Source organism: Tetrao urogallus (genome assembly GCF_951394365.1).
Source record: "Tetrao urogallus genome assembly, chromosome: 1".
NCBI lineage: Eukaryota > Metazoa > Chordata > Aves > Galliformes > Phasianidae > Tetrao > Tetrao urogallus.
This window is the reverse complement of record NC_136813.1, coordinates 25,826,202-25,849,424: the sequence shown is the minus strand read 5'-3', so window position 1 is coordinate 25,849,424 and position 23,223 is coordinate 25,826,202. Positions and strand designations below refer to the sequence as shown.

The 23,223-nt window shown below is 40.5% G+C and overlaps 1 protein-coding gene across 2 annotated transcripts; it reads left to right on the top strand.

Annotated features, from left to right (window-relative positions):
* Nucleotides 1–267: 267 nt before the first annotated feature.
* VPS36 (vacuolar protein sorting 36 homolog) lies at nucleotides 268–18,707 on the top strand (the record flags this gene model as incomplete). 2 transcript variants are annotated; one of them, XM_079549394.1, is made up of 14 exons in its annotated part: nucleotides 268–336; nucleotides 1,410–1,478; nucleotides 5,073–5,143; nucleotides 6,785–6,899; nucleotides 8,070–8,159; nucleotides 9,020–9,106; nucleotides 12,549–12,581; nucleotides 12,689–12,766; nucleotides 13,147–13,281; nucleotides 14,153–14,218; nucleotides 15,083–15,147; nucleotides 15,596–15,680; nucleotides 18,451–18,527; nucleotides 18,614–18,707. In XM_079549394.1, the coding sequence occupies 14 exons, from the start codon at nucleotides 268–270 to the stop codon at nucleotides 18,705–18,707; spliced, it is 1,134 nt and encodes a 377-aa protein (XP_079405520.1). The 2 variants fall into 2 exon arrangements, with proteins under 2 accessions (XP_079405520.1, XP_079405519.1); XM_079549393.1 differs by having other exon boundaries at nucleotides 268–363.
* Between the last annotated feature and the right edge of the window lie 4,516 nt (nucleotides 18,708–23,223).

The window sequence follows — 23,223 nt, the reverse complement described above, 5'->3', positions numbered from 1 at the left end:
CTCTCTGATTGGCCGGCCGCGGGACTTGAACGGGCCAATGGCGCTTCCCGTACCGCGGCGAGAAAATGGCGGCCGTTCCCGGGGCCGTCGCTGGAGGGCGCCGCGGCGAGAAAATGGCGGTCATTTTTCAGGCTGCCGTTGGAGGGCGCCGCACCGCCGTGGCTGGAGCGGTTGGGGCAGGGCCGTGCTCGCCCGGTGCCTGCCGGACGAGAGTGGCGGCTGCGGCCCGGTGTCTCCTGGGGAAGGGAGAGTTCCTCCCGGACCGCCATGGATCGGTTCTCCTGGACCAGCGGGCTGCTGGAGCTGGGAGAGACGCTGGTGCTCCAGCAGCGCGGCGTGCGTCTCTACGACGGGGAGGAGAAGGTGACGGGAGCGGCTGGCGGCGCGGCCAGGCCCGGAGTGCCGGCCGGTGCGCGGGCGGGGAACTGGGGGAACGCGGGATGCTGCTGTGGGCACCTGGACGAGGGGAGGCGAGTGAGCGTGAGGGGACGTAGCTGAGGAGAAGTGTGAGGCGGAGCCGCAGCGCCCAGCAGCCGTTGCTGCGAGCTCTGACAGGGCTTGGCTCTGCGAATTACAGAATCGTGAAGGTTGGAAAAGAGCCCTAAGCTCTTCTCCTCTAACCGGCAGCCCATCCCCACTGCCCGCGTCCCTCAGTGCCACATACACCTCCGGGACGTGACTCCGCCTCCTCCCCGCGCTGCCGGTGCCACTGCCGCGCCTCTCGGTCTCCCTGTTTTTCTCCACCCGAATGGCTGCGTACTCTTGCAAGAAGCTACAAAAGCTTCCTTCGAGCTTTACAAGTAGGAAGCAATTTGCTCACACAGATTTTTCCCAATCCTAATTGCTTACCGATATATAAAATATTTCTTCAACAATAAAATGGACAGAAGGAACGCTTCTATTTGATAGGCCTGAAGGCTTCTGTCTGTAGCACGTTCTCATTAGGTTTCTTTGTGTTCTTATAGAACTTCTACTTTCTTTATCAGCAAACAAAAGGCAATAGCCCTTTTAGAAATAAATATCCATTTAGCAGTTTGTGTATCTTGCACAGCATGTGGAGGGAGGATCTCTCAGGATTTCCTGAGAGTATGTTTATGCAGTTCAAAAGGAAGTTTGTCTATATCCATGTAATCCTTTTATGCTGGTTTTCCCCATTTCTTTGTCCATTAATTTCATTGATTCTGTTCTCGGGAAGAAAAAAACAATAAGAGTGCCCTCAAAATATTGGCTTGTATCTTATTCCAACATTGTATTGATGTGTAGTGTTATCAAGTTGAGTGTTGTGGTGATGAGTTTACACACTGACTCGATGATCTTGGAAGTCTTTTTTAACCTTAATGATTTTATGATTTATTTATGCAACTTAGTGGTTAAATTTGTTGCTGATCTGTTTTATTTTTCTTGCTTAGGTGAAATTTGATAGTGGAGTTCTACTGCTTAGCACGCACAGATTAATATGGAGGGATCAGAAGAATCATGTAAGTCCCACTTCTGTCTCTTGCATGTCACTCAGTTGTAAATTTCCTATTAAGTAAGTTGGAGTTTGCAGATGAAAAAGAAATCATGGAATCCTTAGAGGTAGAAGGAACATTTTAAAGGTTATCTAGTCCAACTCACCTGCAGTGAACAGGGGCATCCGCAGCTCCATCATGTTGCCCAGACCTGGTACAGCCCTGCTTTGCAAGTCTCCAGAGTCGGGGCATCCACCACATCTCTAGGTGATCTGTTGCAGTGCCTCACCACCACAGCTTTGTTTGTGTATGTTTTGTCTTACAGATGTAGCCCACATTTTGTTTCTCAGAAATTACGTTCAAAGAAGATGATGTACAAGGAATATTCTTTTACTCAATTCTGCTTTAATAAAATGATCAGAGATGAGGAGGCGCAGAAAGGAATCGTATTGTTTTTCCTTTTCTGTGGCACACAAATGGAGAAGGAAGTCTGGCATCATGTATTGGATACTTGGTTTTGAGAATGAAGGTGAAAATGTCACTCTGACTGTAATCTGAATGCCTCTTCCGTGCTGCTCATTTAGCAAGACCTTTTCTTCCCCATTGTGTTTCGAAGTCCAACCATCCCCATCTTCTGGTTCCAGCACATAATACCAGGCCATGATAATAGTTGGTGTTTGGTGGCAGTATTACATTGTACACGCCTTATCCTTCCAGCTGACTACTGCTGTGCTGAGCCAGTAAGCCAGACCATTTGTACTACTTTGGAGAATCAGTTCAGAGCTTAAGCAGTGCTGTTGAAACAACAGTATGATGCTGCTGCTGAATGCTTTACATCAGGTCCCCGGTGGCGTGAGATGTGGCTGTGAATGGGTGAGAAAGATTACAGATATTTAATTAGCTCTAAACATAGACTGTTATAATGTGCACCATTTTAGAGATGTAATTGAAGATGTCTTTCTCAGAACCAGGTTGAATTCTCTTTGTTTTGGACACAATATTTTAGAAAATTTAGCCTCAGAAGCCATGTGCACATAACAGCTCTTCAAAAGTAAGTTTTATTCCACTGGACTGGCTTTTAGCAAGGGTAACTGAAGCACCTCTCATACTTAGTGACTATTCCCCACCAATCATCACGTTCTTGCTCCACAGTGGTGAGCTAGTCTGAGCTTCATGACATGTAAGGTTGCCAAGGATCATCTGAATTTGGCAAAGCAACTTATATATGTATATCATAGAATCATAGAATGGCCTGGGTTGGAGGGGACCTCAATCATCAAGTTCCAACCCCCCTGCTTTGTTCAGAGAGCCTGTCCCAGCTGGGGCTGCTATTAAGTCAGGAGCTGATTGCCTAAATCACAAGCCATTCTGTAATTTTTTTTTTTTTTTTCCACAGCCAATGTGAGATAATTTACCTGTGTTGAACTGTCTCTGTAATTCACCTCCCTGACTTCTTCATCAGCATGTCTTTGTGTCAGGCAGGCACATAAGGCAATATGCATTGCTTCTTATCTTCTCAGGCTTTCAGTTTGCCTGGAGTAACACTGTGTATGACAGCTTCAGCAACTCTAACAACTGTTCAGATCCCCTTTTTCTCCTCAACAAAAAGATGACATTTGTTTCTTCTCCGCATTCTACCTCAATCTCATGGCTGCTGGTGCTCTCCAAAGATCACGGAATTTGCTAAAAAGCAGAGAAGAAACTTGGAGAATAAGAAAATAGTTCTAACAATTTGACTTAGCAAAGGTTCTGAGAGGAGGCAGAAACACAGGGCAGCAGATTAGCAGAAATTATCCATGTCTGATCTAGTATAGGTTACTTCCGTCTCAAAAGAGCTAAGTTTTTGCTTTCTGTTTTTAAATCCATAACTTTGTTACTGTGGTAAATGAAACTGTTTCTTTCTCGAGCTCTTAGGAGTGAAGCATGGGTAGCACAATGGCCTTTTATATTCTCGTGGAGCTATGATGCATAAACTTCAGAAACTTAGCTGCCTTACCTAGAATAAACTTCAGGAGATTCCCTTTTGTTGCGCCAACCTACTTTTGTAATAAAGGAGGCTACTTGTTAGGCTAAAGTAGCAAAAGTTGTTACAAAAATACTTGTGTTTTATAGCTGCTTGTCCTTAGATACCACCTGCAGTCAAACAGTACAGAAAATAGCCATTTCCAAAGAAAAAGATGATGTAATTCTTTTAAGTTTGTTACATAGCTAGATTTGCACAACATTGCAGATCACAAAATCATACGTGATTTCAACACTAAATAGCAGAAAAATAAATCCAAATGAACACGCTGTCCTCATATCCCCACAGAACTTTAAATTTGTTGCTCTTTTGGCATCATTTTCTCTTACATCTCTCTCCAGGAAGGAGTGAAGTCCTTGTAGTTAGATTAAACTCATAGCTTTCTAGCTATGAACTAAATGAATATATTGTTTTAAAAAATCTAGATATTATGTGTTGTTATATGAAATTTGACTCTTTTGTTGCTTTCAAAATCTTTGGGTTTTAATGGAATCTTTTTTTTTTTCCCCCTATATTTATGTGGGCATTCTACAAACATAATTGTTCTGTACACTGGTGGTAAAATCTGGAGCCAGAGAAGAATCAGAATAGTCTAAAACAGGAAGTAAAAGCCATCTGCTTTTTTTTTTTTTTTTTTTTTTTTTTTTTCCCCTTGAGAGATTTATTCATTAGTAGAAGTTCCTCCACATATACTTATAAACTCCGATTTAATGTGTATTTAATCATTCCATGCAAAGAACAGTTTAGGTAGCAGGGATTGAGAGGACCTCCCAACAGTATTCATTATAAGCTGGTGTTAGGAACACCTTTGTGGCTGATGGGAGAGAAAGCTTCAAAGAGGGACTGTAAGGTTTCCTGCATTCTGACTGACCATTGATCTCATCCTGAAGAGGATGTTCAGCAAAGGATATTCACCAAAACAAGACCAGTCACATAACTGGATGCTTTGAATTGTTCCCTTCAGCAACTTCTGTCTCAAATACATAAATACAGAGTTTAGATTCGTTTCCCACAGATAGGTACAGTCTTGTTTCTTGCTCTGCTTTGATTTATCTAAAGCACAGTTCAACAAATGTGTGTTGACATTAAACCTGTGTGAGGATGAATAGATGGAGGCATTCCTAATTGGTGTATCACCACTCAGAAAGTAATCCAGCTTTTAGACATTCAGCACCGAGAAGCCTGGTGGTTTTGTGTAGTGCTTTGGCTCCCCAAGTTACATCCATCCAAACATCTGAAGGACCTATTAGAGTTATGCACTTACAGGGGTAAGCTGCAGCAGTGTGGAAATTTTAGTGTTTGTGTCTTGTATTTATATCCTAAAGCTTTGTTCAGTTGAGGTTTTATAAATCTAGCCTGAAGTGCCTTACACTTAGATTTGTTTTGGTTATCTGGAACTCAGCTTCAAATCTGTATTTTTGTGTTTTTATTTCTCTTTCATAGTTTCTATTGTTAACGCTGTACTTCATCTGAAGTGCCTCTGACAGCACCTGTAGAAGTCTTTACTGTTTATGAAATGGGAAAAGAGAAAAGAATGGTTTAAGAGAATGGTCAGGATGTGGCTTTAATTTCTTTTGTGTTTCCATTGATAATTCCAGGAATGCTGCATTGCTATACCTCTGTCTCAAGTCGTCTTTATTGAAGAGCAAGCAGCTGGGATAGGAAAAAGGTAAGGTGATAAAAAACTTTTTACACAGGTAGATAGTGATAGGACAAGGGAGAACGACTTCAAGTTAAAAGAGGGGAGATTTAGCTTAGATGTTGGGAGGAAAATTTTCACTGAGAGAGCATTGAGACACTGGTGCAGCTGCCCAGAGAAGCTGTGGATGCCCCATCCCTGGAGGCACTCAAGGCCAGGCTGGATGGGGCCCTGGGCAGCCTGAGCTGCTGGCTGGCACTGCCCATGGCACGGGATTGGGACTGGGTGGGCTTTAAGGTCCTTCCCAACCTGAGCTATTCCATGATTTTATTATGATCCTATGATAAACACTTTGGTTTTCTCACATTGATAATTAATTGCATGTGTGTTATGTGACAAATCCAAGATTACTTAATTATCCATGGTAGGATCAGTTTGTAAACCATGTTGACAGCCACGGAGCTCAGCATTCCTCACTTAAGACCAAGTGCATAAGCAAGTCACGACAAAGTGGTGTTTGATGCAAATGGTTAAATCATCCTATAAGCACTAAAGTATGTGTTCCAGCTTGCCATTTTCAGTGATTAGTCATCAATACCACAGTGCTGTTGCTGAATCTAAATTTGAAAGCTAATTTTTGTCATCTGTGTCACAGAACTGGTTAGGAACAGAGACTCTGCCAAATCCCATATTATCTTACTTTACATGAACGTATGATTGAATCTGAGCTTGGAAGTGCTGGTGAGGAATAAAAAGAGCTGGTGTTTCCCCTCAGTTAGGTAACAAATCTGGTGTGGTGTGTGTACAAAGAAGTTTGACAAGAAAAAAGATTAAATGGAGAAATTGCATAGAGATATGTGCTTGCAGCCAGATGAATAGATGCAGTCAGATGAAAAGACTAAGGTAATATCCTGGGGGTGCCCAGATGAGATCAGGTAGTTCCCTTATGCTGAAGAAGGCAAATAAAGATCTATTAAAAATAACTATTTGTAAAATGAAATGGGAATGGCAGACTTGCCCCCATAATGTGATAGTGGCTTAGTATATTCCTAAAATCATGCTATCTCAAGGTTTGTTTTGGTGGTAGGTGTCATGTTAGACTGTTATTTCCACACACATTACCTTTCAGTGTTGATTTTGGACAAGATCACATACAGTGTTCACAAGTGAAGCATACAAGCAGACAGATTAAACAGAATATGGAGATTTTCTGTTTTCTTGTGACAGAGTTAGTGTGTTTTGACGGTAATCATTGCAAGTCAAAAGCCAAATCAAAAGTACTGCTCGACAAGCAGTTTTTACCTTAACTAACACTGTCAGAAATAATTTGCTTGAAGTCTCAAGATCTGTTGCATTTAATTTTTAAAAATGATGGCAGATGCCATGGTTTATACTTGTGAGATGTTATTGTTTGAGAGGTTGTAGTAGCTTTTATGCAGTACACACACAAAATAGATATATACATGGTGGCAAAACATTTAAATGTTATTGCACAAATGTAAAGCATTATTTGATGTACTTTAGTTCTTACACGAGATAAAGCTAGTGCAGATTTTGAACAGACAGATAACTTTGATTGTAGGAAGAGGGTTTGGGTTTTGTTTCAGTGTTTGCTTTTTTTTTAGTTAATGAAAAAAGCTGTGTTTTCTCTTTCCTCTAACTTTTTCTTAGTGCCAAAATAGTCGCTCATCTTCATCCTGCTTCTCCAAACAAAGAGCCTGGCCCATTCCAAAGCAGCAAATACTCCTACATAAAACTTTCTTTCAAAGAGCATGGACAAATTGAGGTAAGTTTTGTACCACACAAACCCAGTATATCAGAGCTTTGGACATGCCTTTCTCCTCTTGCTGTGATAGTGATAATTTTCCACGATCTTTCTGTGTTGACTTTTGAGGTGGAGCTTTTTCAGTACATCCTTTTTTAAAGCAAACATTGTGAGCATTCAGGGTTCTGTGCTTTGATTAAACAGAGTCCCAAAAATGTCAGGAGGTGCTATGAGACTTTGTCCTCTTTCTGGTACATTTAGAAACATCTTATTCTTCCTGTATTATTTTCTAAATGGAACATGTTATTTTCCAAAATGATGACCTTGCAATCTGTTACTGTTAATAGAGTGAAAGGTGTTTCTTTGTACTTCTCCACTGAATGGAAATCAAACAGCTTACTCCTAATCAATTCTCTCATTGCTTTAGAGCTTTGTTTCATTGTGTTTTATAAATCTTTTTTTTCTTTCTTTCCTCTTCTTTGTTTTACCAACTGCTAATCTCAAAATGCAATAGATGTTAAAAAGATAAAAAAAAAAAAAAAGGAATTGTCCTCTGTGAAGAAATGTCACAGTATAAAATCCTTATGTGGAGAGATGGAAAACTTTAGCTCTGAAAAACAGAAGAAAGCCATGCCATTTCACTGCAGAAAATCAGATTTTCGACTTGAATTATAGATATCTTCATAAGGCATCTATGTGTCTTCTTTGTGTGTATCTAACGTGCATACATTTCATCACACTCACTTTCATTTCTTTGTGAGCAAAGTTGCTTAAAGTTAACTGATAACTAATGCCACTTTCTGGTATTAGCATTAAACAAATAAGTCTACGTGGTTGTCTTTATGATGTTCAATTAACAGATTGTTTGTGATTGTGTTGATCAATTTTCCTTCCTTTTAAAAGCAGGCGTTTGAGCAAACCTTGCCATCATTAACTTCAGCATGTTTTGGAACATTTTGAATATCTCAAAAAATATTTTACAGTAGAAGCAGTCATGGTAGTTTGACTAGTAGCTCCTTCTCTACCATGTGTATTTTTGAAGGTTGGAAAAGAATGTTGTTCTGTGAATGTGTAGGTGTTCCCATGCTGCTTCTTACAGTGACATTTGGTTCGTTGGCCAAGAAACTAAAATAACCAGATTTACTCTGCATATTTTGTGAAACATCTATTGTCACTCTTAAATGTTTGCAGTTCTTTCGACGATTCTCAGAAGAAATTACACAGAGGAGATGGGAGAACATGCCTGCTGGACAGACCATTCAGGTTAACAAGGATCCACAGGTAGGAGCAGGGCTTCTGGCATTCTTGTGTGCGTCTCATGTTGCTTTGTTTAGTTTGAATTCAGAACCTTCATGTAATTTTGTTTCCACAAGTGCTGTTTCCATATACTGCATCTGCCTCTGGCCTGTCTTCCTTAAGAGTGCTCTGCCTTGAGTGGTTGATGGTGAGCTCAGTTGTGTAATAGCACATTCAGCATGAGAGACTTGATAAAGCTAAAAGGTTTTCGGTGATCTCTTATCTGACCTCTGGCCACAAAAAACAGAAATGTAACACGTATATTTTATATGTGTGAAAACCACATGGATCTGATTTATATTTATATTCTAATTGGGCAGTTGTTCTGGAGGATATCTTTGTCAGTTTGGTTGTCTTTTTACCTGTCTGCGTACTTCTAGGTTAAAAACTCTGATAAATGTGTGCACATTGCAACTGTATGTGAATACATTGTACGTCTGAATATGCACAACACAGATTTCTTGAGGTAATTGTGTTTAGAAGCACTCACGTATTTGCATCGCTCTGTATTGTAAATGTTCACATGGGCTCAGGAGGCTTTAATTGGGATAAACTAAAGCATTCAGTCTAGACCAAGCTATTAAGCATATTCATGTTAATAGCTTCAATATAATAACCATTATCTGCCTATGTGACAGCAGGTTTTATACTTGCTTTATACACATTGTTTATTTTGTGACACTGATTTTGAAAGTACTGTAAAGAAATACATGAATTATTGTATGTATATTATTGGCTATTTGGAGGAACTTTTTCTGTGTTCTGATACAAGCTTTTTCATGCTGAGGTGGATGAGAAAACTTAGCATTTCCTTTTTTGACTCCTTGTTTTCTTTTCTTTTCCAGGCAGGAAGAGTGAGAGCTGTAGGAATTGTAGGGATCGAAAGGAAACTAGAAGCAAAAAGAAAAGAGACTGACAAAAACATTTCCGAGGTAAATACTACTGAAGTTTCAAGGTCAGCCATCTGTATAAGCTATTTTTGTTCATTCACACTTTCTTTTAGGGGCAGCTGAGATCGTTTATTGCTTTTGTTGAGACATCTGAATTGATTAAGAGCGTGTATTTTACAACTATTTATTCTTTTTAGCTGCCTTTTCAATATTTGCAAGGGTACTTAATGTAAACAGTTCCTTTCAAGAAGGCTGTACTTCAGAACTACTGCTGTGTATTTGTAAGATTCATTACAAATCTGAGCTCAATGACTTTTCATTAACAGAAGCAGAATGCAGAGACTTCTACAGAAAGAGGACATGACAAGTGTTTTTTTCCTCTTTGTACAGCTAGTTTTGGTTTCAACTGAAAATGTAATATGTATATTGTGGTGCATTTACCTTTTCATCGCATGGATGCTTATTTTTTAAATGTTAGAGTTCAACTTATAATTACAGTGCCATAATTGTCCAGGCTCCAGCAAGTTACAGGTATCTGTGCAGGGTATGTTGGCAGGATGGATGCTGTCCTTTTTCCCAGAAGCAGTGCAGTAATTGACTTTCAAATGTCAGTGCTGATGGACAGCAGAATCAATTTGTTCCTTCACTGAAAATCTTTCAGATGTATTGGGAGTAATATCCTTTGAAGTGATCTGGTTCTGTCACATAATAGAGAGTGATACACAGATTCACAGAATCACAGAACAGCCCAGGTTTGCAGGGACCTCAAGGATCATGAATCTCCAACCTGCCACATGCAGGGCCACCAACCTCCCCATTTAATACCAGACCAGGCTGCCCAGGGCCCCATCCAACCTGGCCTTGAACACCTCCAGGGACGGGGCATCCACAGCCTCTCTGGGATTGATGTGGGAATACTCATAAGCTGCCTACAACAGATTGATTTGAATGGCAAAGTGTTACAAGACTCAGCGTGCCCCAGTAAAAAGCGTGCTGCGTATTCTGCTATGTAGAGTTACATAGCAGCTTGTAGGCAGCATGCTGTTTCAGATACTGCTACAATTTTTTCTTCTTTTATGAGGAATGTAGTGAATGAAATTCTGTGTGTAGTTCAAAAGGCATTGTGGTGTGTGTGTGTAGTTCAAAAGGTGTTGTCTGGTTATTTTTTCCGTTTGTAGCTTTTTCAGAGAGCAGAAGAAATCCATCTGTAAGTGTTGCATGAACGTAGGAAAATCATGACTTGTGAAATCCTGCCTTCCTCCAGCTTTAAATGTTATAGATGACTTAATTTAAAAAATGGTGCCCTGGCTTCCAGAAAAAGGCTTCCTGCATCTGCTGTTCACTGCTGATAAGAATCCAGTTCTGTAGCCTTTTGTTTATCTGAGGAAGTTCCTGTTAGGTGTGTGCACATTCCCCTTTGTTTCCAGGCCTGCCCTCAGTGAGTCAGGCAGAGGAGGAGTTACACACAGCATACTGTTTATTAGCTAAAGCAAGGGTTCTTTTGATGAACAGCGTTTTCATGCAGGTTTTAGAGATGAGAAATAAGTTAGGAAAAACCTTATTAGAAAATTTTGTTGATATCATGCGAGCACAATAGAAGGACTTAAATTACACCAAAGATTGAGAATTCTATTGTAAACCATTGAATTTGGCAAATAAGGAAGGAAGAATCATAGAATCACCATAGAATCACAGAATGGCCTGGGTTGAAAAGGACCACAATGCTCATCCAGTTTCAACCCCCTGCTATGTGCAGGGTCACCAACCAGCAGACCAGGCTGCCCAGAGCCACATCCAGCCTGGCCTTGAATGCCTCCAGGGATGGGGCATCCACAGCCTCCTTGGGCAACCTGTTCCAGTGCCTCACCACCCTCTGTGTGAAAAACTTCCTCCTTATATCTACCCTAAACCTCCCCTGTCTCAGTTTAACACCATTCCCCCTTGTCCTTCCCCAAGAAGAAGTATTCCACTTAATTCTGGATGCCTAGCTGAGGTACCAAATGTTAAGAGGCTGAACTTCTATGGTTCTATGGAGTCACTTGTACCATTAGGAGGGATTTGGGTGGAAAAAAAAAACATCCCTTCTTGGAGACATGTCTCTCATCTGTGTATATGGAGTCTCAGGCCAATAAGCTTCCTAACTCAGGTGCATAAATGTTTTAGATGGAAACAATTCAGTCTTCCTGCATAAGTCCTGCTAAAATTCTTTCTAGAGGGGGATTAGTTGAAAGATAGGAAATGGCATAGAAGTGATGCCTAGAAACTGTAGACAAGATATATCTGTGGTCATTTGCTATACCCTAACTGAATGATCTTTCTTTGTGGCTGGAATTACTGGGTGCTGCTTTCAGGCAGGCAATAACTGAGGAGGCTCTGGAATGTTTCTCAAACCAGTTGGCCAACAAAGGTGGTTTGGAAAGGTTCACTACAGAGGCATGTTGTCATGTATTTAGATAGATGCACCACAGGCTGAGTGTGTGTTGCTAAGCCTGGCAAAAATGTGTTACTTTTAAATATGTAATATATTTACTAACTTTTTGTTTCTTTGAGATCAAAATATGTGGATCTTTTTTATTTATGCCTGAAAATGCAGAATTATTGTACTTGAGACCATAGCAGTTTACTAAGCTCAATAGACTTGATATAATCATGGTCCTATGTTGTAGGTCCACTTTATTACAAATTTTGTGGCAGCAATTAAGCTGCTCAGACTGGAGAAAAAACTGTACAAATAAGTATTTACCTGCCTTAGCATGTACTGTGCTTTTTAGGTCCAACAACTAGAGTTTTCAGAAGATCTTAATCTATTTTTTAAATCTTCATTTGTATAAATCTGATCGTTTGTCTCATGGATATTTACATTCTTCTTTAACTGTTTTGTGTTAAATTATGGGAGCATCACTGTCCTGTTGTGTGAGATACATGAAAAGATGTTGACACAGAATTTCAGAGATTTTGTCTCTTTGGTTAAGCATATTATATCAAATTGTGTATTATCTTCATTGCTCATTTTAAAGTAACTACAGTCTTGCTTACTAACCTAGAAGCTCCCACTCAATAAAGTAAAATTGTGTTGTCAGGAAGAATGCTTCTGTAGCATTACAGCTGGCTTATTGCTGTCCAGAAGCAATAGATCTTCTTGAGTGAGCTTTAACTCACTTGGTTGAAGAAAACCTGCCCTCACCACCAAGAAGTGTTTGCCCAGCATTCAGGAGAGCGTGATTGACTTGGTCTGTTTAAACTTTTTTGGGTCTCAGTCTCCTTTGTTCCTTGTTTATGGATTGTATGGTTTGTCTTTGTAGACTTGTATGAAACAGTTTCATAAAACAATCAATTGTCTATAATATGTCACACTATAACTTACTAACGTAAAGGATAGCAGCTTTTACAACCAGCTTGATAGGTTTGCCGAGGTAGCTCACTGTGACTATGAAGCTGAATGCTGTAGTTGTACTGATCTGAAATGTTTTTAATATCTTTTCAGGCTTTTGAGGACCTTAGTAAGCTAATGGAGAAGGTAAGGCACGTGTTACCTATGCAAGTAGATTTATGCTTGTTTTCTGTTTTCAGCATGTTTTCCCTGATGACCTGCAAATTGATTTATCTGTGGATTTTTCTTGATAGGCTAAGGAAATGGTGGAGCTATCCAAGTCAATTGCTAATAAGATTAAAGAAAAACAAGGTGACATCACGGAGGATGAGGTAAATGAATTTTGTTTTTAGAATCAACAGGAATGTCCCTGTGTAAAGCCAAAGCTGTCCTTTTAGCAAAACGAGTTCTGTAAAGAATGCTTTGTGAGCTTTTCTGTTTGTTTTAGATCTAGTTAAAGAGACTGAAGAGTTTGGTTAACTTTTATTTTGGCTCTTTCTGAAAAGCATAGATTTTACTGCCTTTGTTGGTGGACGATGACAGTTTTCTGTTTTGTATTATTCTTGCTTTCACTTTGCTAGTAATCGACTTTATTGGTAGTAAACTGTTTGGATCAATTCACCAAAACTGTCTTCTAGTAACAAAGTGAAAGTCCTTTAAAAATGAGAGTCGTTCAGTAGCTGATACACTTCTAATGAATTTATTTGTTTAGACTATTAGGTTCAAATCATATCTGCTGAGTATGGGCATAGCCAATCCAGTTACTAGGGAAACACACGGATCTGGTACTCATTACCACATGCAGCTGGCAAAGCAACTAGCTGGAATGCTGCGGACACCATTGGAGGTAACGTACCAATTTTGCACCAGTGTTTTCTTTGCGGTGCTGAGTTTTCATGAAAACGTGTTCTGGCTGTGTTAATGGCTGTGCCTCTTTGCAAAGTTCCTAATGGAGCAGCACAGCCTCTTACTCACTGCTTACGTAAGTCTTTCCAAGAAAGAAAATGTAAATGTGAAGTGTAGGAATATTTTTTTGGAGAAATGCAGTCTCAGTTTCCAATTCAGTAACTTTTGGTGGTATTTGGTGGATCACATTAACAGCCTTTCTGCTATTTGAAGAGCTCTGTATTCATTCCTTACCACAGAATATTACTTTTTTTTTTTTTTTAGAAAGAAAAACAGTACAAGCTTTGAATATATAACTATTACTTCATTAAACTGTTTAAGTATCACATAGTTATTCTCCATCAAGTAATATCTCATATTTTAATTTATCTGAAGCTCTTAGAGAGTTCTAGATTCTTGCCAGAAATCTATATTCACGTTTGAAACTTGTGCAGCTATATGTCTCCTAAGAAGTATATGGAATATTTTGTTTAAGAAATGTGCCACCTGTTGTGATCAGACATGCTGCCTGAAAAATGAAAATTGATTGATAAGTTTAATGCATAAAAATTCCTTCATCCTTTGGCTTAAAAATAAAATTAGGTCTCAATCTTTGGATGTAGTATCAATTTTTTACATTTTAAAATGATTGGACAAAGATTGCTAACAAATTATTTCTAGTGCTAGAAATTGGTGGTGTTGACAGGGTAGCTTTTTCATTAAAGGCCACAATTAGCTTCTCTGCTTTAGCTGTTCAAACAGTCAAATGCAAATTAAGATACTGTGTTTACTAGATTAATGCTATTTCTCTTACCAGTCTTGTGCTTACACAGGAGAGAGGAGGAATCATGTCACTTACAGAAGTGTACTGTCTGGTAAACCGTGCACGAGGATTGGAGGTGAGAAGTTGGTTTTCCTAGAATCATATCATAGAATCACAGAATGGCCTGGGTTGAAAAGGACCACAATGCTCATCCAGTTTCAACCCCCTGCTGTGTGCAGGGTCACCAACCAGCAGCCCAGGCTGCCCAGAGCCACATCCAGCCTGGCCTTGAATGCCTCCAGGGATGGGGCATCCACAGCCTCCTTGGGAAACCTGTTCCAGTGCTTCATCACCCTCTGGGTGAAAAAATTCCTCCTAATATCTAACCTAAACCTCCCCTGTCTCAGTTTAAAACCATTCCCCCATTTTTTCTTAGTTTTTCTTAGTTTTTTTTGTTTGTTTGTTTGCATAAAGTGCACATTCTTGCTAAGGTAATCCAAGAAAAACTGTGAAAGTATTCCCTGCCAATTGCTCACTGTATGTAACAATGTGAAGTGATCAACTGTTTATTAAAATCAGAGATTTTTACCTTTTTTCTTCCTCTTCCTTTCATGCTATGTTTATATATTCTCTATACTTAATAACAATGTATGCTGCTTTTCATAGTACTGTATAGAGGAGAAAATCCACTTTTATCTGGAAAAAAAAACCAAACCTGAGACCAGGGAATACTAAAGAATGAGGATTTTTTTTCCGAAATGCTTCAGTTCTCTCAGTAAACAGGGTAAAAATGTGTATTATAGAAAAAAAAAAAAAAAAAAAGCAGTAAGGGGACAGGAAGGAGTGTAGAATAGATGGGGCAACATGAAAGGGAAAAAAAAAGAACAAAATTAAGTAACCTGGTGTATATTCTATCTATCATTGTAGCAATTGTTTGTTTTGGTGCTATGCTGATACTAGAAAGGCATGCTGTCAATAAATGTGTTTTACTACTTTTTAGTTGCTCTCACCAGAAGATTTAGTAAATGCTTGCAAGATGCTGGAGCCACTGAAATTGCCGCTACGGTAAGAGATGCACAGGAGATGTATTTATAAAACATGGCACTCGTAGGTCAGGGCGTGCTGCATGGCTGACAGTATTTTACACATGGAACTTTCTTTTTTTTAAACACAGTTGTTCAGGTGCTGCTGTGTGCACCAACATCCTTTCTACACTTCAATATGTATTTTAACCATGCTTTACTTTGTCTGCTAGAAAGACAATATTCTTCTCACTTCCAACCTTTTTTTTTTCCCCCATATTGGGAAAGTTGGCTTATCTAAGCCCAACTGTATGCTCTGTCTTTTTCAATCTCTTTTTATTTCTAAGATGCTTTTAACTTGAAGTTCATTTTACACAGTCTTTCCTTTTTTCATTTTGTAATGTGGTTGTCATTGTGGATGTATCAGAAGGGTGGCCATAGGTGATGTGCCTGGGGCTTTGGGTGACTTTGACCCTCTCTTCTGATTTCAGGCTTCAGATATTTGACAGCGGTGTGATGGTGATTGAGCTCCAGTCTCACAATGAAGAGGAAATGGTTGCTTCTGCTTTAGAGACAGTAAGTGAACTCCACTTCCTTCGGTGTTCTGATTATGCTGGGGAAATTTAAACACATTAGGTATAGAAATGTGAAGTACAGGATTTCCTTTTGAGGCTTTAAAAAACAAAATATTCCACTTCTAAAATCTTCTAACAGTAAAACTCAAATGGCACTTTTCATCTTCAAATTACAATGCAGGCAATAATCTTGGTCGTTGTTTTTCTCCATAAGGAATAAAGCATTTTTCCATCTCTTTTCAAAAGTCATTAACCTTTAACCTTCCTCCAAATCTTTGCACTGTAGGATGAAGTTCATGGCATATATTTAACAACAGTGGTCTTCAGTCTCTGTATACAATGTGCTTGAAGGTGGTGAAAATAGTTCTTAAATGTTGAGGCAGGCAGTTGTTTGATTTGGGTAAAATAGCACTTTGTATTTATAACAGTTGAGTTGGCTGTGAAGAGTGCTCACATGGAAAGTGGTACGTAGAGAATTAAACTCACAGGCTTCTTCTGGGGAAACTGGCTGCCTGTGGCCTGGACAGGTCTGCCCTTCTTTGGGTAAGGAACTGGCTAGAGGGCCGTGCCCAGCAGGTAGTGGTGAATGGAGTGAAGTCCAGCTGGTGACCCGTTACAAGTGGTATCCCCCAGGGGTCAGTGCTGGGGCCCATCTTGTTCAATATCTTTATTGATGACCTAGATGAGGGGATTGAGTGCACCCTCAGTAAGTTTGCAGATGACACCAAGCTGGGAGGTGGTGTCAATCTGCCTGAAGGTAGGGAGGCCACTGAAGCCCTTCAGAGGGATTTAGACAGGCTGCACCGCTGGGCTGAGGTGAATGGGATGAGGTTCAACAAGGCCAAGTGCCGGGTCCTGCACTTTGGGCACAACAACCCCGTGCAGTGCTACAGGCTTGGGGATGAGTGGCCAGATGAGTGTGAAGAAGAGAAGGACCTGGGGGTGTTGGTTGATGCTCGGCTGAACATGAGCCAACAGTGAGCCCAGGTGGCCAAAAGGGCCAACGGCATCCTGGCCTGCATTAGGAATAGTGTGGCCAGCAGGAGCAGGGAGGTGATCATCCCCCTCTACTCAGCACTGATGAGGCCGCACCTCGAGTATTGTGTTCAGTTTTGGGCCCCTCACTACAGGAAAGATGTTGAGGTCCTGGAACGTGTCCAGAGAAGGGCAACAAAACTGGTGAGGGGTCTGGAGCACAAGTCTTATGAGGAGCGGCTGAGGGAGCTGGGATTGTTCAGTATGCAGAAGAGGAGGCTCAGGGGAGACCTCATTGCACTCTACAACTTCCTGAAGGGAGGCTGTGGTGAAGAGGGATTTGGCCTCTTTTCACAGGCAACGAGCAGGACAAGGGGTAATGGCTGCAAATTGTATCAGAGGAGGTTTAGATTAGACATAAGGAAGAACAATTTCTCTCAGAGTGGTCAGGCACTGGAATGGCTGCCCAGGGAGGTGGTGGAGTCGCTGTGCCTGTCAGTGTTCAAGAGGCGTCTGGATGACATGCTGTGTGATATGGTTTAGTGCTTGTGGTGGCAATGGTGATGAGGAGACGGTTGGACTAGATGATCTTGTAGGTCGTTTCCAACCTTGTGATTCTATGATTCTAAACTAGGCTTTGATTTCATAGAAGAACGTAAGGGAGAGGCTTTGAATGAGGAAGGCAAGCCCATAAGGGAAAGGGAAGAGACGAGAACTCTGACCAAAAGCACCCCGTGCTTAATGTATAATACACAATAACATGAAACTTCTGAGAAAAAGTGAAAGGAAGTCAGGGTTTCAAACAGGAGAGTGATGTGGTTTCGAATGAGTGCTGAGGACAGGAAGACATGGAAGTCAAAGGGGAAGTCACTCAATGAGAGCAGTGATTTGGGAAGGAAAAATAACTACCCATGTGCTATATTCGATTGTATAACTGACTTCCATTACCTAAATTTAGTCATATACTCTCAAGGTAGGCCTCATTTAATTGGAGTTTCTGCTAAAGGGAAACTACTGCTCAGAGGATGCTGAGAATAATGCAGAATGAACCCTTTTCCACCTGGTTATGTAGGAAGCAGGAAATGGCAACTGCATCTGGATTTGCAAGTTTGTTTGAATCTGAGCAAGTGAAAAAATGTAATATTTTTTAATTTGTAGGCTAATACAGCATAAGTTAATATGAGAAATTCAATGCAGTAATAAGTCTGGACTTGAAATATTGCATTTCAAATGTCCACATGCCAGCCTATGTGAGAATGTTTCACGTTAGCATGTATTAACTAGCATCACTGGGACAATGGGACCAAAGCTTTGAGCCCAAGACTGAATCTTTTGTTGTGTGAATGTGATCCCAGTAGCAGGCCACAATGTAGGGTGGAATAGCAAGGTCTGTGGATTTCATACAGTCAGTGGCAATATCATAAATCTACTGAAATTCTCTGCCTCTCTCTGAGATTACTTGAATTTCTCAATCAATGACCTGTCGTGCCCTGCTGTGTTTTTATTTCCTCTCTCGAGCTTTCCTGTTTGCAGAATCACTTAGTTAGGCTGTATGATAGTAACTGTGCCAATGTACCTCTGTCTGTGAGCTACTTGAATATTTCCAATAATTTCTTCCATGTATTTAAAAAAAATCTGAAAGAAAGGGTACCATGAACTCGTTTTTAATTTTTTTAAATGCAAACTATTTTCTTCAAAGAGGTTTGCTACCGATTTTTTACTTCACAAAGCTAGGCCTGAGCGAGTTGCTATTTTAATGGCCTAGTTTGTTTATTAGTGTGTTTGTTTTCTGATAGGTATCTGAAAAGGGCTCTCTCACAGCTGATGAGTTTGCGAAGCTGGTGGGAATGTCTGTTCTGTTAGCCAAAGAAAGGTAAGGAATCGTGATTGTGTTTAATAGCACCTTTGTTATCAAGTTGTCCTCAAGTAATGCAACAAATCCTCTTTTGCTCTCTCCAGGCTGCTTCTTGCTGAAAAGATGGGCCATCTTTGCAGAGACGATTCGGTGGAAGGGTTGAGATTCTACCCAAATTTATTTTTAACACAAAGCTAATGTAGTTTGTGTGCATTTGCTATGTAACAGTTGAACGTGAGAGCAGAGAGCGGAACCTTTTCAACAACAGACATTGACGTTTTTTACTTTGTGTCAACTCTAACAATGATGAACGTTGCAACACTTTACGGTTCTCAGGTATTTCAAGTGCTGAATCATCTTGTGTGGAACCAAAAGGAAATAAGAATCACCAGGTCAGAAACATGTCAATTGTCTTAAGCTGGCTCACATTTCAAGTTCCATTTGATGTGCTTTGTAACTTCTCATTTCAAGAGGAGTGAGATGCAGATTGCACATGAGTGAAAATGGAGAGACTACCCTTACAGCCTGCCATGAGAGTCAGCACCCAGAACACAGGTTATTGCATACTCCAATTTCAGTTCATTTGTGTCTGGAGCAACAAAGCAGACAGATGCATCCGTTGCAGTAAGAATAGAGACTTTGGTGTGTAAGGATTGAAACAGTGCAGAATAACCCTGTCTGCCTGAGGTGATGAAGTTTTTAAAGAATATTCTTGGTTTCTTTGAGACATAAAGAATCTGCTGCAGGAGAAATTAACATGTGTTATGTGAATCTAGAAAGCAGACTGTTCATTTTGTCATTTTGTCATGTCTTATGCTACTATCTCAGATAGAAGCATTGTTAGTATGGACTTCCTCCCTTCTCTTTCTTTGCCATCTCCCTTCCTGTCTCATTGTGTTGCACTTTGGTGCACGTTCTGTGTCCTCTCTTTATACAGCACAGTGTGCAATAGCCTCCTGTCACTCCACCAGACTCATTTCTTTTTGTTTGTTTGTTTTTCATTTTGTACTTCCAATGAAAGATCAGCAGTTAGCTTCATCAGCCCATTGCCTGCTTTGGAGAGACAGTGCATTTCTTCATGTCTCATACACCAAAATTAATGTGCTTTCAATATCAAAGGGGAGAAGAAGGCTATCAACCTATGTTTGATAGTCACAAGGTGTCTTTTTGTTTGGTATTCCTCTCCCTGTTTTCAGCCTGGATGCAATTTGATAGCCTCAGCTTTTGTAACTCCAGTGGAGTTGTTACGGTACTTGGAAATGTGTTGTGGTGGTAATAGCAGTAAGTGGATGTTTATGATCCACGTCACTTACATTGTCAGCTTTCTGAATGGGCTGGTTTCAGTAAATAAAAAAAATCATTCAAGTGATGGGCAAAGACAATAAGTATGCAACTGCGTTATAACTGGGGCAGTGGAATTGGCATTAAGCAAAGGAGGGAGGTTTTTTTAACAGCCTGAAAATATTTTCAGAACTATTTCAGTGTTACCACAGCTTAGACATGGTTAAGAACCTGCCAATAATGAGCTCAATGTGGACATCCTTACAGTAATAATGCTTTTAATTTGCCAGATGCTCATGTAGATCCAGAGAACTGTGTCCTCTTTGTCACGAGCGAAGTTGTGTGCAGTGCTTTCCTTACAGCAGGTTTCCTCTGTGTTTCATGAAGGTGCTAAAAATAATGGATTTGACACAGCTGAAAGAAAATGGTTCCACCCTGTTCTTATTCTGTTAACCAGCTAATATCATCTCTTCAGGAGCCTTATGGCCTGCTGCTTTTCTTCATTTTCCCCACAACACACAGAAGAGATCTGTGTGAGGTATCTCAGGCAGTGTGCGTCTAAGGGAAGACTGGAAATTGAGAAATACAGAAGCAGAAAGCTGGTTTGTGACAGCTATTTCTCTTGCTTGGTACTCACACCTGCCCCAGAGAAACCAGGAGTTTATGGGCCCAAACCTCTCCCCACAGGGTGGATATATCCTCTGTCAGAAAGCACAAAATCAGAAAGGAAGTGCTGAGTGTAAACTCCTAGTCTCCATTACTCCAACCCAGAGCATTTAATTATCTTAATCGAGTAATAAATAACAATAGGTTGTATTTAGAATGAAGGTATCTTCTTGAGATTTTCTTTCCCAGTATTTTCCTTGAAATATTTTATTTCGGTAGGGAAGAAATCTAGAAGCTAAATTGTATATAGCTGGTTTAGAATTGAAATACACAAAAGAAAATGACCACTGAAATCAGTAACAATTAAAAGATTTTTCTTAAGTAGACTATTCTGTGAGCTTTATTTCTTCCTTAATGTTTTTTGAGAGCACTGAAATGTTTAAGCATCAAATCTTGTGGTTCTGTGGGGTAGGTTTTCATACAACGTATTTTTGCCACCTCGTTTTGTACCCAAAGGGGCACAAAACAGGTTTGATGTAAAAATATAAGGCAGAATTAAATGCAATTATAATATAATTATAATATCCTGGTTCTGTTGCTGAGTAGCTTGTGACCTGTCACAGGCCAAACCACAGAACTGCAGGTGCTTGCAGAAACATGAACACCAACTTCATGAGGGAGGCAGTCTGAGCCAGAGCCACAGGTACACCATGCTGCCTTTGAAAGGCCTTTGGTGCATGGAATGTGTTTTCTCAGCTGAAAGAACGCAGAGATCCATGTGTATCCATCACTCGCACAGAGCCAGCTGTTGTGTGGTGACGTCGTTGCAGTGTGGTATGATGTGTCAGTACCTTGAACTGTCCTGAGTTCTTGCTCCCCAATCCTGTTTCCATTGGTACTAATAGCAAAACGCCTACTGACACCATTGACACAGAGTATAGAGGAGAGAAAAATGTAGGAGCTGCCTTTCTCATGGATTGTACCAATTTAATATAGGAGGTATGTGTATGAACCTCATTTCCTTTCATGTTTTGATCATTGCTGCAATGTTTGTATCATGATACGTGAACATTATCTCATTTTGCCAGGGATGTCCAATTATGCAGTCCTTTGAGCAGAGGCTTGTAACAGAGCTCAGTTCAAAAAGTGCTTGTTCCTTTATGGAGCAGTCTTAAATGTGATTAGGTTTGTCATGTGAGGCCTTTCCATGCCTCTGACAGGAAAAGAAGGCTGCATGGGAATCTGTACATCCTTTCTCTTTTCCCTTTGTTTTCAGGAACAATTACTTTATATTCAGCCAATGGAGGCACGGATGCAATATGAACCATGCTGCTGAAGTGCAAACCTTTCTTTCTAAAATGTATAAGCACACATATGTATGTAAGTGCACTTAGAAGTGTAGGAAGTGAATCTTTAATAATCACTCCTGGGTGTACGTTGATTAGCTAAACTCACTGACACTTAGTTTTTCTAACCAAAGTTTTACAGTTTGAAGGAACTGGGCTTGTTTAGCTTGGAGAAGAGAAGGTTGTGGGGAGACTTCATTGTGGCCTTTCAATACTTGAAGGGAGCTTATGAACAGGAGGGGAATGGCTGTTTATGAGGGTGGATAGCGATAGGACAAAGGGGGAATAGTTTTAAACTGAGACAGAGAGGTTTAGGTTAGATATTAGGAGGAAGTTTTTCACTCAGAGGGTGGTGACGCACTGGAACAGGTTTCCCAAGGAGGCTGTGGATGCCCCATCCCTGGAGGCATTCAAGGCCAGGCTGGATGTGGCTCTGGGCAGCCTGGTCTGCTGGTTGGTGACCCTGCACATAGCAGGGGGTTGAAAGTGGATGAGCATTGTGGTCTTTTTCAACCCAGGCCATTCTGTGATTCTATGACCCAACTCTTAAAGCCTGGAATACTTTCATTTTGAACTGGAGAGTTCTCTCAAAATACACTCTGAAAAGGCAGAAATCGGCTGATTAAAAATTATTTGTGGATTTGATATGAGGTCATTGTTATCTCAGCCTTTTTTCTGAGCTATAATCACAAATGTGACTATTGTGTTGTACTTCCTATGCTGGCAATGTCCATTTTATCCTGATTCTCAGTGCTTCAGAACCCAAATAAAATATAAGAAACTCACATTTCAGGACCTCCTCTGCCAGGAAGGTTTGAACTCTCATCCTCTTCTCCCAAGGAAGCTGCAGGTATGCATGCTCAGGGGATATAACATCCATGCCTGTCAGCAATGTTCACCTTTATTTATAAGGAAATACTTAAGTACTTTTTGGAGTTCATGTGCCTGTGTCATACCTCCCAGGTAGCTGTCCTGGCCAGCAGGCTTGAGAGTCATTTCTCTGCGTGGTTTAGAATTAAAGTCTTAAGTATTAAAAAACAAACAGCTTCAGGAGAGAATGAAGAACCTTCTGTTTCAGAGTACCCCATTGCCTGCTGGTTAGCACACACTCAGGAGAGGTAGACCTGAGACAAGCCAACTTGTTTCTGTGCTCCTGTATCCCTTGATTCATGTGTGCAGAATGATCCCAGACACTTCAAGGCAGGATTTGCTATTTAAGCAAAAAGTTTGCAGAAGGCTACCTGCTGTGTGAAAGTTCTCTTATTCCAGTGACTGCTTTTGCAATAAACAGAACGTTTGCAAATAAATGCAGCACCAGTGCACAGGATAAACTTCTTGTTGGTATTGTGGTTATTTAATGACTCGCTACGTAGGTAGAATTCTTTTCAAATGTTGTTTAAATGTAACTGTATTTGTCTATGAGAAACAGCTGTTCTTTCAGCCAGACTCCGCTGTTGCGTGTGTGGCATAATTCCCCCTGG